The following is a 20,280-nucleotide window of genomic DNA, read 5'->3' on the forward strand; positions in this document are numbered from 1 at the left end:
CCTTAGTAATACATGCGCTACCCTTCAATAAGGAGCAACAGAGCATCATACTGGGCTACTTTCCTTCCCTGAGAGCCTGCCATGGGCAGAGATCAGTTTGGTATCCAGGTCTCTTTGGCAGCTGCAGGGAAAGCATTTCCACCTCCTGCAGGGTCCAGGCTGCAGACGGGGAACAAGTTCTGAGAAGTCCCACAGACAGCAATTGCCCCTTTGGGTGCCGGGGAAAGCAGAGACACTGGTGAAAGTAACATTGTGGGCAGTATCTCTTTCCTAGTTCCCACCTTGGCTGCAGTTCTCTGTCAGGCTGAACTATGAACTTGATATGTTAGATAGATGTTAGGTACAGGTAGACAGAACATCCAGAAAGCCTTAGTCATCCGGCACAATATATGTCTATCAGAATGTGCTAAAAAGGCAGCACTTGACCAGCACAGGTGGTAAATCAGGCCTTGCAAGTGGAGCAGAAGCAGTCACTTCCATGAACCTCCTTTTCAAAAAATTACGGAGCAAAATAAACTCTAGAAAAATCCTGGCTTACTTTTCTTTCATCCAGCTATTCTATTTTGCTTGTCACAGCATGCAGAGGCTGTAAAGCAGGTCAATAAATTAAAGGAATGTGGTGGCTTGGGTCACCCCCCCACTTTCTCACTTCCAAGGCAGCAGAACAGTATCTGTTGCAGACCACAGCCTCCATGACACACACTCAGCAACTGCATGTTGGGACATATTAAAGCTGTAAAAATGAAAAGAAATGACAGCTTCTGTAGCCTTTTATGTCCATGAATTATACAACAGCTATTTAATAGCTGACAAATAGCTATTATTCTTGCATTTCACTCACTTTGGTCAAACCATTTTAATGTGTATGATGATTAAGTAACTCCACTGAATTGAATAGTTCCTGCCTTGCCTGTGTCACAAGCAGCAAGCTTCAAAAAGCGTGGAGCAAAACTGGTGCTATAAATGTCACAGATACCACAGAAATGTATCAGAAAGATCATAATCTCCTTACTCTGAGGCCCCATAAGGAAAGCTAGACTACGTCCTCTGGACCTTTAGTTTCTTCTCTCAGCTGCCATTGAGGAAGATTCTGCCTCTCCTCTGGCAATGTCTCCATCTCCTGGCTAGGCTTATTCTTAAAAATCTTGCTCTAATATCAAAATCTTATTCTTCCATGTTCCTAATTCATTTTATTTCTTCTTGTCCTTCTGTGAATGGATATGAAACAGGCTATTGCTACCTTTCTCTGTGTTAATAATTTTAATGTCTGAGGATTAATCACATTGTGTCTCTCAGACTTTTCTTTTGTAGACTAAACACCACCATTTTTTCAGTCATCTTCACAGACGATGTTTTCCAGACCTCTGCTCACTCACGTCGGTCTCATTTCCAGCATCCCTCTCTAAGCATATTCCAGCAGAGGCCATTTCTGGCAGTGTTGGCTCCATTTACTTCCGATTACCTGATCTATGTTTTACCCTTAAGACTCAACTTTTTTCTCCACTCTGCCCTAGTGAGGCCACACCTGGAGTACTGTGTCCAGTTGTGGGCTCCCCAGTTCGAGAAGGACAGGAAACTATTGGAGAGTGTCCAGCAGAGAGCCTTGAAGATGATCAGGGGATTGGAGCACCTCTCTTATGAGGAAAGGCTGAGAGACCTGGATTTGATCAGCCTGGAGAAGAGAAGACTGAGGGGGGACCTCATCAATACTTACAAATATATAAAGGGTGGGTGGGTGTGAAGAGGATGGGGCCAGACTCTTTTCAGTAGTGCCCAATGACAGGACAAGGGGCAGTGGGCACAAACTGGAGCACAGGAAGTTCCACCTGAATATAAGGAAAAGCTTCTTTACTTTGCGGGTGCCAGAGCAGTGGAACAGGCTGCCCAGGGAGGTTGTGGAGTCCCTTCCCTGGAGACATCCAAAACCCGCCTGGATGTGGTCCTGTGCCCCCTGCTCTAGGTGTGCCTGCTCAAGCAGGGGGGTTGGACGAGATGACCTCCAGAGGTCCCTTCCAACCCCTACCATTCTGTGACTCTGTGAAGTTTCATTTAAAACCTTTCAAGCACCTATTTTTGTGATAGGAGGAAAATAAATAACTCCTCTCTTTCTTTTGCAGTGATAATCCACACACACATTCCCATTTTGCATGGCTGAGAAAAAAGGACTTGATACTGCTCTTCCTCCTCTCCTGGTACCATCTCTAGATCTCTTGCAGGTCCAGCTTTTACACTGCATTGAGGAGCAGCTGTGCAATGCAAGGCTTCATTTGTTTCAGCTGCCAGTGCAAGAGGGAACACTGCTGCAGATTTCACTGCAGGCCAGGCATCTTCCTTTATCTATCTGTCCTCCTCCTATTTCCTCTTATTTCTGTTCTTGTCCCAGTCTGCAAAGCATCATGTGTTATTTTTAACTTTTTTGACAGGTCTTGGTTTTCACTATGCAAGGTACATGCATAGTCCTCTGAGCTGCACTGCAGGTGCTTTGGGAAGATGAACAGACCACTGTCAGAATTCTGATAGAACTTATTCTATCAGAATAGAATAAAAAGTTTTGTCAAAATCTAGGACGCAGGGGCAGTGAAATAATTTGCTGTCATCACAGCTACTCCAGAGTCCAGGCTAGAATATCTCTATTCTTGCTATCTGTAGAACAACAGGCTCAATTCATTCTTTCCCCAGCTATTATGGCACTAAAGAGACACTGGCTTTGACAAGCGGTCTTGAAACTACTGGTTGCGTGAAGGACCATGATGATTGTGGATGTGTTGGGAGTAACCAGCTGGACCCACTATGAATGCATGTGTGAACTTCCATTCAGATATGGAAAAGAAGGTTGGTTGCTGGTCGGTGGAGTTATTCGAGATGGATAGCATTGTGGACTTGGAACTCCTGTGCTGCTGCTCTTCCCACTATTAGCATGGATCTGGGAATTTTAGTTTGAGAAGAACCATGGTCATAAGACAGTCCATACACCAGTGCCCTGATGCAGTGGGGAAGGTGGGGCCTAAATGCCCTTGAATAAATACTTCAAGGGCAAAAAAGTCCCTGGTCTTCAGCAACTGCAGTAGACTGACAAAGTATGAATGCACATAGTTCTCCAGATACTGGCGTTTCCTGTAAAACATTGTTACGAAGCCATTGTGCTAAAAACAATAGACTGGGGCTACTGAGTTAGTTCACTTCTTGCTTCTTTTCTCACTTTCAGTTTTAGGTTCGCCTGTAAGTATACTCTCTTTTTCCCAACAAACACTGTGAAACAGATATAACCTGTTAGAAATTAACACATGAAGGGAACATGTCTTTTGATTTCAGTTACAAAACTTCAAGTGGGTGAAATTTGATCCAATAAACTCTTGTTAGTGTCTGTTTTCATTCATTTGCCTGATTACATAAGAAGAAAATAAGTGTGTGTTCATATAGGACAGGGTGGGAGACTAAAGGGAATTCAGGATCTGCCAAATGGGACTCTGTTACTATTGATATGGCTGGTTAAATAAACAAGGAAAAGGATCCGTGTTCACAGGAGCTGCATACTGGTAATAGGACTGGGCTTCAGGAATTCAAGTTTTTTTCAATTAGAGAAAGCAAAAATAAGCAAGGAAGGAAATTCTAAAACAATAAAAATTATCTGGGAACTCATATTGTTGAAGACAAACTTGTTTAAATAGAAACAATGTTGCCTCAATATGCAAAAAGTCCTACGGACCTTCTTAAATTCATCTTGAATTCTATTAATATTTTTAAGGGCTAACAAATTCTCACAGAACTTTAACTATCATAGATATCTGCTGGTCCTAAAATGTATAACAAGCAAGCTTAGAAATTGTTATAAGATCTTGCATTAAAATCCTGCTACAGGTAGTAGCATTCTGTATTTGTTGTGATGAATAAATGTTTGAAAGACACCTCAAAAAATAAGAAGTAGATTTTGAAATTTGAAAACAAGACTGGCTCTAGACTTCATGCAAATGTGCATCTTCTGCACCAGAAATACCTGCGGTGGTTCATAGCGCGTGGTGCATTTCCTGCATCAAGACTTGGCCATCGCTTGTCACAAACACAGAGCAGCAATACAAATGAGCTAAAGGAGGATGTGGGGAAGAGACGTGATGAAAAGACGATGACCGCAGTGTACAACAGAGGGAAGAGAGGGAGGAAAGGTGCCTTGAACTGATGGCACTGGTGTATTTGGGCAAAATGACCGAGCAGGATGAGCAAGGATGAGGCAAGGGAGTGTCAGGAATATTTGAGACAACAGTGGATGAATTGCTAAGGAAGCATCAGAAGCACTGAGAGCAGATACTGAGATCAGGGCTACAAACTGACCTGAAGACTTGAGGATGTGACTGTATAATAGAGCATCTGGCAAGGGCAGAGAGGTACAAAGAGTTGAAAACAGCAAGAAAAAATGGTAAAAAGGTGGAAGCTGGTGGATAGATGACTAAAACCTTTAGCAACAGAAGCAGGCACAGAAAGAATAGGGAAAGCTGGAACCAGATCTGGAGGGAAACAGTACAAAAAGTGAACCCAAGAGTAAGAAATAGTTGAAGATAACACTCTGTATTGAAGAACAGAAAGGTCTCTGGTGCTGGAGAGAAGAAATCATAAAGGAAGGAAAGTCGCTGTAGATAAGGTGGGCTTGGCCAGGCTGTGGTAGCTGGTTGCACTGAGCTGTAGGACAGGATCTAGCAAGAAGGCTCTTTTGCACATTTCATGCAAAGAATATTCTGCTAACACACATGCGGTTGGTCTCAGAAGAAGTGGTTTTAAGAGCATACCAAAACATTAAAAATACACTGTTCCCCACCAAACATACATTACCCACCTCCTTTATGCCTCAGCTATATAGAGCAAGATACTACTATGTAGTAACATAAGTAAGAGAAAGTAGCACAGCAGAGAGATCCTTGCATCAATGAAGGTACAAAAGCTGCATTCTGGAGTGCATATTGGTGCCCTCATTGGATGCTGACTTAAACCTTTTGTGCCCTAACTGATCTAAAACTAGTCTACATGGGGGAGGAACAATTTACTAGATAGCTGGGAGGTCTAATGGAAATGGAGTACATAAGCTGTACAGTTGTTCTGCCTACATAATGGTGTTAATACAGCTCTCTAAAGTGTTCTACCCCTTTGCGTCATTTACTTATGGACCAAAAAAGCTGTGAGCAAGCTCAAGAGACTGAGGAAACTGACAGTTAACAACCTTAGCTAATTTTTAATTAAATCCCAACTAAATCAACAAAAGGTCTATCCCACACAGCTTGTGCCTGCCTGTTTTCTCCATTTACCTTTTCATAGAATCATAGAATATCTTGCTTTGGAAGTGACCCATAAGGATCAAGTCCAACTTCCTGCTCCTCTCAGGACTGCCTATCACCCAGGTGGTCCTTGAACACTGTCAGGCTTTTACACTGCTGTGAGCAAGCAATCCTTGTTCTGAGGATTGCAGTTCTAAAAGAAGTTCCCAAGATTTTCACGTCTCAGTAATTTCCCCGATTCTTAGTGTTTTTTCTACTTTCACTCACAAATAGCCCGAAGGATCCTCCTTGAGCACTCTCAAACTGATTAGGAGTTTTCCATCTATGTAGAAGGCTGAGATGCTGCAGCTGAACATCCCCAGGTAACCAGTGGCTGAAATACGCATGTCTGTGGATTAGGTATTTTATGGGCTCACAGTGCACACTGTGAGCAATTCCAAGTTTTGGATAACTAGAGAAAAAAAATCCTCTTGCAAAGGTGCAGGGAAGCATTTTCCATGGGTTTAACAAGAATAGGATAATTTTGGTCAGAGATATTTAAAGTGGCAAGAGAACCTAGACAACCCATATCCCATAGCTTTCAAAATACCCTGCTGAATGGTAAAATGATCAGACTAGAAGCCCTACAAAATGTTCACTTCAGTCCCTCACAGACATACTTTCCCACTTACTTCTTGCAGAAAACTCCCCCTTCCCTCCAATGCAAGTCTCTAGAGATGCCTCAGCAGTGCACTGGGGAGTTGTGCTTCTCCAGATGGAATGTCCTTCTCAAACTTTTATGTTCTTTCTTAGCAGTTTGTTCCTAAACAAACCGTGCTTTACTTGCCATTAATGTGTCTCACCCTTCCAGAGCATGCCAACTACTGAAAAAGTGAGCGAGGTGACCTTTGACTTGCAAATTTCAGTATTTTCACATGGAGAAGGTGCCCGCTCTTCCTAGTGTGGTAGCCCAGCTCCATCCGAAGGCAGCCAGCACCTGATGTTGGTGAGGAGAGGGAGACTCTTAGATTTTATCTAATGATGTTTTCTTAAAGCAGAGCCTGTTTAGCTCTCCCATAAACTATCTCATACCATAAGTCAAAAGTATTAAAACACTATGATATTATATCAATCTATTTGATTCCATAAGAGCCTTGTACAGTGAGTCTCACCAATAGCTTTATTTTCCCCTTCCTAAGCACTCTCTCCTTTAGCATGACTTTCAGACCACACCACAGAGCGTCACTCACTGAAGAGGGAGCTGGGCTCCTTCTGTTTTCCCTTTGTGCAATACCTGCTTTTCACAGGCTAACGCCAATGCTTAGATCTATTGCTCTTCCTCATTCTCGTATGCAACACACACATTACATACTTTGGCATAGCCTCACCATCAGAGCTACATAATCCTCAGTTATGATAATATTTTTTTTTAAAACATGCAAGTACTTTAACAGCATCTGGGAATGACAGAGAGCTGACATTAGTTTTTATGGCATCTGTGTTTTGTTTTGGACATGTTTTAGGTTCCTGGTTTCTGTAGAATAACCACATTTTCATTGTCCTGTTCTCAGTAAAAACCAATTTTGCCCCCCACCACTACCCCTCAAAAAAATCCCAACAGTCAATAAACTGTCCCATCCACAGCCTCAGCAGGGGTAAGCACAGGTAGCATGCCACGGGGTTGCCCACTCATCCACGTTACTCTTTAATGGGATTCTCCACAATCCTCCAAATGGGAACTAACCTCAGCTTTGTGTCATACTTCATCAACTCACATTTCACTGTATTTAGGACCCAGGATAGCCTTTTAAGGTCTTTCCCATTTGAGAAGCTTTTAAACAGGAGCTCTCTGCTGTCTACTGTTCTCTTCATACTTTTGAAGAAATTCTTGTGACTGGAAAGACACCATTTAGTTTTGCAAAACTTGCCATAGCTTCTCCCAGTCACCTTAAACTCCTGCCAGTACTCTCTTAAATAATTTTTTTTTTTTTTCACCACTTCCCAGCTGCTGCCATTCTCTCTTAGTTCTTATGGCAGCCTCTGGTACCAGCTTTCAAGACAGACCCTCGCAGCCCAGTCTATTTCTCCAGTCTAGTAACCCTTCATAACTATAAATTTGTTATTTTAGTAACTGAAATATTTCACTCTGCACTGTTAGGTTGGGTTAATTCTGCCTGGTAATGGTGATTTGTAAAAACATTCCCAAGTTTTCCACCTTGCCTTGAACATCTTCAGTGCTGCCTGGATCTGATACTCCATGACTCTGCTATGCAGAAAAGCAATTGTTAGGATAACATTTTTTGGTGAAGCTTACAACAACTTATTTTCTTTTCCCCCCTTTCATCTAAAAATGCAAAACCACAATTCAAATGCTCTCAGCGCAGCTGGTTCATGTTTAACAAAAAAATTGTGTTAATCTCTTTACATCCATTTAACATCCAGGTTGTAGCCATTTCACAAGAACAAACAATTTCTGGAGCATTTTTTTCCATGTTCTGTCTTAAAGTCATTTACCTTTGGCTGAACTTCTAATATGCCCCAAACATCTGGATGATCAGAAATAATTTCCAACCACATGGTGTTCCTTGTTGCGTCATTTTTCTAAGCTAAGTACTGGCCATTTTTACAATGCACTTACACTTGGAACTTCCCTCGTTACAGAAAAAAGTGAACTCTATTTTTTAATTCTATTTCTGGAGATTTTATGTTCCTAACTCAATTAACTGAAATCAGAAAAAGTCTGTTCACTTCATGATCAGCTCCCAGGTTTGAGGAACAGCTGAAGAATATCTAATAGGAAAAAGGTTTTCCATGACAAGGTGTTTCTGTAAAGGACCTGGGCTTCAGATTTCTTGGTAAGGTGCACTGCAGAGCACACACTCCCTAGAAGCAACTTCCACAGCAGCCGTTTCTTTTACTTCAAGCAAATGCTATTGTCATGCAGCACATGAAATTTTTAAGCAAAATTTGTTTCCTCACATTAAACAGCTTTCCTGACCTTAGAGTTTGAGTATGCTGTAGGGAGCTGGTGTTGCCAAAGGCAAAGCCTCTTGGCTTTCTCAGAAACCCCTCGGCTACTTAGCTGCCTCTTTGGGATGGGATCCCCTTCAAAAAAATCTGTCCTTCAATAGAAAACATGACCTAGAGAATTAATGAGCACATATACAAACTGAGGCACTCCATTACTGAACGTTACTTGAAGCGTTACATCCAGAACCATTCACAGCATTATTTAGCCCACATCATTAGCAATCTCTGGACAGCACGTGATTTCTGCCCCCCCCAAGCCCATGTCAGGAAGCATCAGCACCCTACAGCCCTTTGCCATGCACAGCTGGGAAAGGCCAGCCTGCTGAAGCCGAGGGCTCCTACAGAGAGAGACCCCTTTTCCCCGGGGCTCAACACGCACCAGTGCACGGCTGCAGCCAGCAGCTCGCCAGCTTGCTGCCGGCACTCCAGCAGCTAGGCCCATGGCATGGTGGGTCTCGGTAGCCTTCGGAGTTGTGCAGATCAAAACAGCTGCTATTGCATCACAGTTCCCCTTTTCTTCTTGGAAGGAATTGAGAAACTTGAAAAGGTTTGGCAGCTCTGCCCCCTCCACTTTTCCCCCAGAAGAAAAAAACCTCTCCTGGCAACTCCTGCCATCTCCCACAAACCAGCACCTCATGGGTAGCTCTACCTGCCCAGCTCCACTGGCACAAGTGGGAGATTTGCTGATTCCACTCCTCCTCTCTCTAAACACAATTTACTTCCCTCCCGTGTTAGCTTTGACATGCAGAAACATCAATTTATCCTACCAACAACTGCTCTGGGCACCCCAGAAAGGCAAAGAGTAGCAGCATCTTGGCAATGGGCAGGCCTTATTTTCCTGCCCACCCCATTTCTTACCTGATGGTGGCTTTTAGCTGGGAGCCAACACATCTATCAAAGACGAGTTATCAGAAAAGAGTTATCAAGTTGAGCAGACTGCAAAACAACTGCACCTGCCATGGCAGGACAGGAACCTATATCAAAGTTTTCCTTAATGTCCTCAGGAAGGCTCAAGCACCACAGCATCATATGCTTCAACAGCTGTTCCATGTTATAATGTCTGTATTTAAAATTATCCCATACTTCAAAAATACCATGCAAGTATTAAGTACATTTTTATTCAAACACACTAGAACTGAGAGAGTAAATAACTGTAAATAACTCAGAAAATTACAACTAAGATGTGACTGAGCAGGTATTTATAGCAAAACCAGATCTACAGTAAGGAACAACTCACAGATTAATTCCTCAGCAGTCCAGCCTGCAGTGCAATCAGGCACATGCCTCCAAAAAGGGGCTGAAATAAGGGAGAAACACCAGTCATTCACCTTTAGTGATCTGGCCAAGAATCGATACTGAGAGGGAATTTCTGGAAGAAGAATTTCAGTTTACCAAAAATACTCAGTATGTTCTAAAACTGCCACATAGCACATAGTTTTTAAATTGTTGCAAACCTATGGTTTGCAATTAAAATAGCAGAGAAGGCAGAAAGTTCCTTTTGCCATCCTCTTCATGTTCAAAAATAATTAATTTCTCACTTTTGTAAGGCATCCTAAGAGTTAAGCATGAAACAGATTGTACAAAATGCAAGCTTGGTCAAAACAGCATGCTTGGCACTGTCTGAAGTGGTCAGAACAGCATAAAAATGTAATGGTGTGATTCTACAGTGATCTGGAAGTCACTTAATTTGCACAATTAATCCTCCTGATGTCTTCAGTAAGAAGGTTACAATCAAACAAAAGGATTCCCAATATGTCCTTTGTGGCAACACTATAAAAATAAATGCAACTCTCCCACACAGAGATGCCTATCAATACTGAGGCTTACGCAAAGCTATTACAAACGGATCTCCTTCCAGCATTATGAATCGTGGGTTTTTTCCACATACCCCCAAGGAAAAAAGTACAACATCCATCTATTTTACTTTAATCTTTATTATAAACAAGAATGGGATTACTACATACTGTAACAAAACATCCTCAGCTGAATCAGTTTTAGCTTTTAGTAGATTAAATCAGAACCAGCAAAACAAGTTTATTTTTTTTTTTTTAAGGATTTAGTCTATTGCAAGAAAAACAGCTGTACAAACATGAAACAGAATTCAAGATACACATTTCATCATATATACATAAACAGCCGATGACACTCTGGACAGAAACATACAAGGAACTTGCACATAAATAGATTTTTAAAAGTATAGTTTTCATGTGTATACAAAATTATTTTGCTTTATACTGAGCAAAGTTCTTGGAGACATAAACAAGGATTTCTAAGAGACAAAATCCCACCTATTGCTTAGGATACGGGCTGCCACGCACACAGGGATGTAATAATACAATTTACACAGCATTCCTATACAATACTCAAGCTTCTTATGTACATACTTACAAGTCACTTTTGTACATGAGATGCCACCTTTGCAACTGAAATGGCATCTCCCCTGAAAGGCTGCATTAGTTCCAGTGTTTGTATAAGAGATGAAACAAGTTTCAAAAGGCAGCACCACTTGGCTTGCAGAGTCAAGGATCCACTGAGCTGCAGCTATAGTGAAGGCAGTGAGGTAATTACACTGGCCTCTCTGTTTACACAGTCCCAGCGGGGAAGATCAAGATGTGACCCTTGAAGTCTACACATTACCTCTATAAAATGTGGCTGTGGCAAGAACCATTGATTTTAATAGATCCATACCTAAAGCCACACACTTTTGCTCTTCAGCTTTCTCTTTAAGCTACTTAAGCCAAGCATCTGGTTCTGACTTTGGGGGAGAAGTTTGGCTTTTACATTAAATTTTCAGTCCAGTTAAGTTATTTATCAATGGCAGGGCTGGGTTCAGGATGCACACATAACCTGTGAAACTCTTCCTTAATGCAGGCAAAAGGGGTGCACAGTGCAGCAATGACAGAGACCCTGCTAAGCTTCTCCTGGAGTGGGGAATGCTCAGCACCTGTGAGAATCAGGTGCCAAGCCTGCTGTGAGATTAGGTCAGGCTTCCACTTTGTTTTAGGCAAGAGTGTCAAAAGAAGGGCTGGAGCTTTGCTCCTGGTTCCTCTTAATCATACTTTGTCCAACTAGAAAACAGTACCCAGAGAACACTCAAGAGCAGCATGCCGGTGATGCCTCTAAGACCTGGCACAGTGCCTAGACAAATGCTACCCAGATGTCACCAATGCTAAACACATACTGCATCTGTGGGTTACACACACCCATACTCATACCAAACCGTCTGCTGATCCACCTGGGAATCTGGAGACCCGGGAGTGCTATTGGAGCTGCTTCCTCTCACGGGCTCCTCCATAGTCCCAGTGCTGCCTTCTGGCAGCTTACCCTGGTACTTAGTAAATAGAGCATCACCCTGGCCTTGCCCTAGGGAACTATTTCCCTCAGTGCTGCTGGCAACAGCTCTGGCAGGGGCCACTGTGGCTACCTCCCCAGTATGAGAGGCTGGCTTAGGTTTGACTTTAGAGGGAGTGTGTGATGTGGGTGAGTAGCGTTGCCCAGGGTTCATACGGTCCTGTTGCTGCACATTCAGATTGCTGGTGGATGCAGTGGGTGAGGCAGAGAACTGATGGAAGGAGAGTGGCCTCTCATCTTTTGGTGAGGCCAGGGAAAGGCGCCTTGCATCAAGCTGCCGACAGCGGGAATCGACACCTTGCAAAGAACCTGCCATCTTTGCAGACTGTGGCCTCTCTCTTAAGGTTGCCTGGGAGCTCATTGGCACAGAAGCCCTAGTGGTCTGACTGACAGTGTCCTTTCCCCCACGCAGGTCTGCTGCTGACTTCTGAGGGATCTCCTGCCTGTATGTCTCCGGGCCGGTGGCTCTGAGGAGGTCTGCAGATGCTAAGCTAAATGCCCTGCTCAGTGACGTACTCCTCCTGCTCGTGGTTCCAGGCTGCTGAGGCTGTGCCATCTGCTGCATCCCACTGGTGGGCTGGTGCTGTGGCATGTGAGAAAGTATAAGGGACCCCTGAGAGTTTGCCAGAGGCTCAGGTTCGACTTGTCTGAGGATTGGCTTAAGGTAATTTCCAGGCTTCACTGTTCTTCCTTCTTCATTGGCAATGGTCATCTTTGCAGGTGCAGCAACAAGACTGGTGGGCATCTTAGCAGCCTCCTTTCTGGATGGCTGAACCAGCAGGTTCCCAGTAGCTGAAGGCTCATTTGCTTTCCTAAAATAATCGCTGAGCAAGTCATCTCTGTTACTGGAGGTGTCCTGGTGTGAGAAAATATGCACATGCCACATTAATGACAACACTTTTTGTTTAAAGAATCATGCAGAGCTTTGTGTTCAAATGATCTTCCTTCCCACTTAACCCAAATACATCCACAGAATTTATATTTGAAGTGGGGAAGAGAATATACAAATGTCTACAATGGGTATAAATCCAAATCAAGAAGAATTATGCTCATCATAATTAGATCATCACAGCCTTGTTTGCCAGATTAATTGTCTTACATTTAAAAAAGTTTCATATCACTTGCAATCTGGGCAGCAGCTCTTTTGCTTCCTTTCACATCGTCCACTGTCACTACTACATCAATATCGTATTAATGACAGCCACTGGTATCAGCAGATATCAATGATGGTCTGTCATCTTCCAGAATACAGTTCACCTGGATAACACTCTACTATCACTTCATGGATATAACAGGAGAAAATACCTTGGGGAGCTGTGCTAGCATTACAAGAAAGTTTCATTGCTTCTCCATTGATCCCCCTTCACCTCTCCCATATATAGTCAATATAGTATACATGTTAAAAGCTGTGTGTATAATATGATGAAATGTACAAAAAAAGTACAAAATGGAGAAATTATTGCTTGCCCCTGATTAACTTGCAAATTTCAAGTCAGACAATTAACCTGCCAGTAAAAGAAAATATATAATGAATATTTCATGGGGATGGTCCATGCAATCCAAAAATGGTGATGTTCAATTAGCTGCCATTGGACATGCTCAGAATAGTTAAGAGACATGCTGCCTTCATGAAAAACATGCAAAAACAAGCTCACGGAATTTATTTCTTTACTCTTCTCTAGGGAGTATGTTAAAGTTTAATATATCCATTTCACTAGCGTTCCATATGTTTCTTCCAGTCACAAAACTCGTATGCTAGAAGTGAACACCATCAATCGTAATAGTGCAGCCGGAAGATTTCTACGCTCAACTAAATGTGAAAGTGTTAGGGTTATTTTTAACTTCACTTTAAACTTCTGTTATGTACATTAACGTTACAGAATGACTAGCCCTCCAAAAACATGCGTGTTTACGAACAAGCACTGGAAATATTTTGAGCACTAAATGCAAGTAATCTGGCAGCCCTTAAAATAACAGCTGTGAGTTACAGTATGCTTCTATAGGTATTAATATGCTAGCAAAAGCTGTGGTAAGTTGGGAGCTGTTGCCTTCATAGCAAGAACAACGGATACCCTGGGGATATACAGTGAAGTAGATCTCCTATTTCCCCTGCCTGTTCTGTGCCTCACGCTGCTGGGACATGAATGACTGAGGACCGATTCGAGTGACTGCGAAGGTTCCTGATGGAGAGAAGGACATAGGGAGTAGCGAGAGGGATACAGTGCATCAGCTTCTAACAGAAATTGGTGCAATGAAATCATTTCACTCTCATTTAAACTGCACCGACGCTGAAAAGGAACAAGGATGACAGAAAGAATGAAAATGGAGACATGGTCAGGTAGTTACAGATGAAAAAAATATCAAGCTTCATCCCAAGTACAGTTCTTAGCTTTTGGAGATGTTTAATGAGGGAATAGGAGGTATATTCAAATATTACTCAAAATTTGAGGAGCAGAATTTACTGATGCTATAGAATGGTACAGCTCTGTTGATTTCAATACTGTTACCAAGGCATTAATGAAAGAGAAACATCTTTTCACTTACACTACCAGTGAACTGTACTGCACCGCCTCACTACTGTACAGTACGTCTGAGCAGTGAAAGACAAATGCCGTCTAGAAAACAAACATTTAATGTTTGACAAAGCACTTCAGCGTGCAGCGGATTCTTGGAGTCATTGAACCAACAGAACAGTGCCAGTCAGCACACAAACACGCAGCATGATGAAAGCATCGAGGACTTCCTTCAGCAAGAAAAATATTCTGTCGCAAATGCACTGATGGTATTTTCAGATTAGGAGACTTAACTGCATATTTTGCACTTCAATTGGAAACTACTGTTAGGTTTCATTTCTAATTACAGATTCAGTAGCTGAAAGTTACACAGAAAACAGTTCATAAATAAGAATACCTGGAGCCGAGAACTAATGACACAATATGAAACCATGACCATAGTGTTTGATACTAAAAAGCCCTAGCAGTCCAATACATAGTACTTGCAGTGAATTATCTGCCTGACTTGCCATAACTGATACACCAAAATAAATTAGTGGAGTGCTGTGTGAAATTTAAATCTTGCCTTAGTTTTTGGAACTGTTTCACTCATTTTGCAAGATTCAATAGTTCTCTGCAAGTTTCACACATATGAACAAGGATCTTCTTGTCTTTCCTTGTTTCCCTGTGCCCTCATCACCCTGAATCAGCTTTGAACATGTTTTTGACATGAGATGGGCTATCTAGCTCTATATACTTACACGCAGTGGGGACAGCCTGTTGCTCTCTTCCAAGAACTCTTCCAAAGTTACCATCTCACTGCCAGGTGAGGCAGACCGTTGCCTGCCTGCATAAGACTGGGATGGAGTACTCTTCTGAGGTATATCATAAGAGATCAAACCATTCCTGTGGGAGGAGGACTCATGCCTACTGCTGGGGCTCAAGACTGCAGAAGTGGAGTGAAAAGGATAGGTGTCTCGGAGCAAGGCTGGTGCCTCTCTGCTTGGCACCATATCTTCACTGCTGAGGCTCTCAGTTCTACCATGGATATGATCTAAGGAACCTGAGGAGGAGAAGGATAAATATCACTAAAGACACTGTTCTTCCCTCATTTCAGTAGATTTCCCATTGAGGTAGGAACTTTATCAGCCAGGGCCACTTCCACACTGACTAGGTGGCATTTTTGACTTTATTTTCTTCTCCCACAGAACTCGAGGCAGACAGAACTTTGAAAAATCTGGGCTAGTAAATGTCTTCCAGTACATACTTTGAGACCCTGTGTTAAACAGCACAACTACTTGTCCAGAGAATAGGACTAACACAGATAGTAAGGGGGCCTCTTCACCACCTGTGCCACTAAAGATCTCCCAGTCTTGGCTGTGTGTGATCTGAAACCCAAACCTGCCAGCAGGAAAGCAGAAAGTGGATTTTTCCCACATTGCCAGGTCTCCTGGCAGCCTTAAAGGATGCGTAATTTCAGCAAAAGCAAATCTCCACAGCACACTGATTCCATACACAAGCTGTGTACAGCATGAGAACAGCAGAGACCTGTTGTTGTAAAAGGAGTCTAAGAGTGGCCCGATAGTTCCCACAATATGATGCCAGTCAGACTGAAGAAAAACTAGAGTTCCTGCCTTAAAAGCCACCCCTTGCTAGAATCAATCTTAGGAAAATACTTGTTGCCAGCAGTTTTGATTCCGAAGACAGCTATGTCCAGATTGCATAATCATTACAATTTCAAAACAGTCTTCAAATTTAATTGGAAGGAAGACAGTATTTTGCATACAGTTTAATGGAATTTCACTTCCTGTTTGTCAGAACTCAGCTGTAAAAGTTTTACCTTTCAAATTGAGAGGTGAACTACTGCTGGAAGCGTTTCTACTGCTTTCTAAACTGTTTGGCCGGGACACTGAAAAACACAAAACAAACATTGAACAAACGGATCTTAAGTTCTTCTGATTCTCTAAAAGACTTGGCTACAGTCTGCCTTCTGAAAATAGGACCTGTGCAAGTAAGTCACTCTGGAAACATTAACAACGTAATATACACCAAATGCCAAAGTCTGGACAGAGTAGAAAACATATTCATCTTCCAAGTCAAGTTGTTCAGGATCCATCTCGTTTTTCTCTCTTTTTTTTTTTGCACAAAGAAATATGTTCTGGGTTTTGCTTTTACAGCAGCTATAAACAAAGTAATGTAAACACTGAAGAAGTTCAACAATATGTTGCTCTCTTTCTCAGTTTTTTTTTCTTTGGAAGGAGCTAGTAACCAGCCTGCAAATTTAGTCTTCCACAAATCTCTAAGCAGGCAGTGCTGCTGTTGCACTGTTGCGTGTTCCCACCACGTGTCTACAACCCCCACCCTTATTTATTTTTATTGCTGATTTACTCCCTTAAGGAAGGAATTGAACATTGTCCAGAAAAATCAGCAACAAATCTGTAGGACGCGCATTAAAGGGTCTGTTGCTGGGGCACAGCAACTCGTCTCCATGTTAGCATTGTTTCTGAAAATTTGTTTTGGGAAAACATCCATTCAAAGCTTCTCAATATAAAAAGAGAAGTACTTAGACCCACATTCCCCAGTGTTGTTTTACTACATCTCATTCTATCATGTTAATTTAACTGAAATGCACCAGGACGGTTCATGTGGATGCAATGTAACAAGTCTTAATGTAGAGGTTTAGAGCATCTGTATGTGTTACAAGCTTACCATGCTGTCTGGTGCTTCCAAACTCCACCTCAGGGGACTGTTCACATAGATTATCTTCTGAATTATAGCCTGAAAAGAACACAAAACTTAAAAGGCAATATTAAACACAGGAAAGTTAATCCTTTGGGTCAGTCTCCACTACATTCTAGCAGTATAGAAGACCGAAGTGATCAAGACGGTTTTATAGAGCCAACACTGGTAGAGCAGCCATGTTCTAACCACTGCTGTGAACCACTGGGCAGGGAACCATGGCAGAACTGACATCCAAATGTGGTCTGTCAAGTTGATGAGATTACAAGAGTAAGGAAACCCTGTATATAATTAAGCCATTAAGCATATAAAGGAGGAGTGAAAATATTAGTGCTCTGTTTTTGTACTTGAATGCCACTAGAAGCCAGGTTTCACCCAAGCACGAACTATGAAGTAGCCTGGCTCATTCTAACAGCTAGTATATCGAACGCATCGCACACCTTTTGGTCTGCTCGGGAGCCTGGAGATGGGGGTGGAAGTGTGCAAATGAATAGCTGAGGTCGAGTAAGTCCTGGGACCCAGCTCCACACAGCAGTGCTTTGTCACAGAGTCTGCTGAGGTTTCAACATTATCATTGCTGCCTCCATGATGGGAATTCCTCTTTTGCTTTAGGTCCACTGGTGCTGAGGAGGAGAGAGGTAAATAAATATGAGGCAATGAAAAATAGCATTAGGAGTCTTGTATTTATCTGCCCATACAAACACGACAAGCAGGCACAAAGAAACTGCACAACAGAGGCGCTAGTTTTGCAAGCTTTTCCATGAACAGTTCGGTATTGGATAAGAAATTTCTGCCACTGGTTTTTCAGTCATGTGTACTCTCCGTAAAGTGTGGGAGTGACAAGGGCTGCTTAGTGCCAGTGGGAGGGTTGATATTATACGTGCAACAATTACCATGAAAGGAGGAAGAAAAGGAGCAAAGACATGAATGCAGAAAAGATAAGCAAGGTATAAAATTCCCATAACATTATTCCTTGCAGGTATGTTTTATAAGCACTTGCTTCAGTAATAAAACAGAACAAGGAAAGAGTAACAGAAGTCATGCTCTTATTCAAAGAGAAATGATGCTGATTTGGAAATTATCTAGCATGATCCACACACTAAGCTAATCGCTTTCAGGTTGATCTTTGCTGTGGTAAGAGCTCAGTCTCTACAAGGTTAAAACTCTGCTGCCCTTATGATGCTCTGGTGCAACAATTTTTAAGTGGAGTTCCTGGAATCTTAGCATGATAACAACAAAAACTACCTGCTAGAATATTATTTAGATTCAGAAGGCTGAAGACATCTTTCCTAGCGATGAGGTAGGTTAATTCATTTCTTGTGAATATAATGCTTTAAGGTACACATAAAACAGAACAAAATTTAAAGAGTTTACTATAGGAAACACCCTTGATGAGATGCAAGATCTGAGTTTTATTCTATATATTTCTGAGTTTTATATATAACTCATAGTAACTAAATGCTGAAAACACAGCAGAGTGCAGTGGTCAAAATGACTTGCAGAGGCAACGGACAGTTAGTTCAAAGCACAGAGCAGCAGCAAAGCTGTATTAGGAAAATGGACCAAGTTACTGTCATCTTGGATAACTCCTGGAAGCTGACTCCAGAAACATGTTCTCCCACTCTGTGTGGGCTTCATAGCACAGGGCTGGCACTTTCTCTCAGAATTGAAGTTTAGACATGCCTGTAGGGGCAATTACTGGCTATAGCTTGCTATGCAAATCTGTATTTCTAATTGACTTTGTAGATGCACGTAACACCTTCCATAGATGCCAGAATTATTAATTGCCCTGGAGACAAACTTTCTCTACAAATCCCAAAATGGGCAGCAACAGGCTACTGTGCCAGTGTGCTTGGTTGTGCCACAGAGGGACCACTTCTCAGAGTGAGAAGGGAGAGGAGATGATCTGGCCTCTGCTGAGCTCCCTGTAGCATACTGCCTGTGGTACATATGTTTCTCTAACAGAGTGGGGACTGGACCTATACGTTCATTTCAGAAGCCACCAGGCTGTGGCTATCAAGCAATAAGAACTCTGGGCAATGGCTCCAAGGATGAAGGTAAGGCCCAATCTTAAGGGAGTAAATAATCTTTCTTTCAAAAAAAAAAAATCTGTCAAAATTGAAGCAGCAGAAACTGAAACTTTAGCTCAATTCAAGATGAATTTTCATAGCTGGAAGTGTAAAACCTTGCTAAACAGCAGGTTTGAATGCAAATGTCAAGACACTTTGCGGAGAATAATTTTCCCAGTAGCTTTCACTCTATATTCAAAGCTAGGCTATTTAAAAGTAAAGATGTTTTTAAAAAATCTGCTATTTTTAGCATTTAGTGGCACAGAATATTGGGAAAAATCTCCAGGATTTGATTATATATTAGATTTGTATTTTAGTAGGACTACAACATTGTAGAAAGCATAGCAACAACAAATCAGTTCAACACTTTAACTGGACATGATGCAAGTATGTGATTGCAAGAAAATATTGAAGCGCATAGCAACTTCACTTACTTATAACATGCACCACAGCCAATATACATACGCAAACTGTATGCCATGAGGTCCCCCTAAAATGTATTGCATTGAAGAAATGATCCACAGTGTGCAACAGTGATTTATCTTCTACAGGAAAACTTAAGTCCGTGTTCACTAATCTGTGCTTGTATTTAGAGTATTGTAAAGACATGCTGAGTGTTTCTATCAAGGTGTGTGTTCTTAAGGCACGTGGGATTTTTTTTTATTATTTTTTGTTTAAAATATTTTTCAGAAATTAATGAAGATAAATACTAAAAAGAAGGTGTTAGAAATCTCCCAGTTCCGGGAAAGAAAGAGGTTCGTTAGGAGAGGATGGGATGTCGGAGGAAGACCAGAACCGCAGCCGATTAGAGACAGACTGATGATTCGATGGAGACTTAGGAGACTTTTCTTTATCCTTGATTTTGCTTCTCAAAAAGGCAATCTTTTTGCGCTGCGCAGCTAAATTGTTATCACCCAGGTATCCCAAAAAGAAGAAGAAGAAAAAAAAGTAAAAAACCCTTGTAAATAAAACTTAAAGTGTCTTAAAACAGATTAAAGACTACACAACCAGTAAAACCGAAAAAAGCTAAACAAAACCATGTATTTGGAGGACTGATTAACAATAGCTAATCTGACTCAGATTAATGCATAGATTAATACATATACATAAAATATAAGCAAGTCATTAAGAAATTACTGTTAATCACCCAAAATGTTTTTACTTAATAAAGGAAAAATCAAATAGGTATGTTGCTTAGTGATAATACATTCAAACTTCCTAGATGTCTTCTAAGGCTTTAATACCGATGCTCATCATCTCAACATAAGAATGCTTCATGTACATCAAAAAGAACAAAGCCTCAGAGACTTTCTATTATCTCTGGTACTCTGCGAGGGCCTTGTTCTGTGGAAACCCAAG

General features: G+C 41.8%; 1 protein-coding gene across 5 annotated transcripts in view; it reads right to left on the reverse strand.

Annotated features, from left to right (window-relative positions):
- Window positions 1–10,184: 10,184 nt before the first annotated feature.
- Window positions 10,185–20,280, reverse strand: part of CCDC88C (coiled-coil domain containing 88C) — a 100,278-nt gene continuing 90,182 nt past the window's right edge. Inside the window, exons 26-31 of one of the 5 annotated variants that reach the window (XM_075103723.1) lie at window positions 17,293–17,475; window positions 16,823–16,891; window positions 15,954–16,022; window positions 14,875–15,176; window positions 13,694–13,801; window positions 10,185–12,477 (exon numbers count right to left, since the gene is read on the reverse strand). In XM_075103723.1, the coding sequence (XP_074959824.1) occupies window positions 11,464–12,477; window positions 13,694–13,801; window positions 14,875–15,176; window positions 15,954–16,022; window positions 16,823–16,891; window positions 17,293–17,475 (1,745 nt within the window). In that variant the 3' untranslated portion in view covers window positions 10,185–11,463. Of the gene's footprint in view, window positions 12,478–13,276; window positions 13,432–13,693; window positions 13,910–14,874; window positions 15,177–15,953; window positions 16,023–16,822; window positions 16,892–17,292; window positions 17,476–20,280 lie in introns of those variants that run through there. The other 4 variants (XM_075103722.1, XM_075103725.1, XM_075103724.1 and 1 more) reach the window with 4 other exon arrangements.

The sequence above is a fragment of the Phalacrocorax aristotelis genome, chromosome 9 (assembly GCF_949628215.1).
Source record: "Phalacrocorax aristotelis chromosome 9, bGulAri2.1, whole genome shotgun sequence".
Lineage (NCBI taxonomy): Eukaryota > Metazoa > Chordata > Aves > Suliformes > Phalacrocoracidae > Phalacrocorax > Phalacrocorax aristotelis.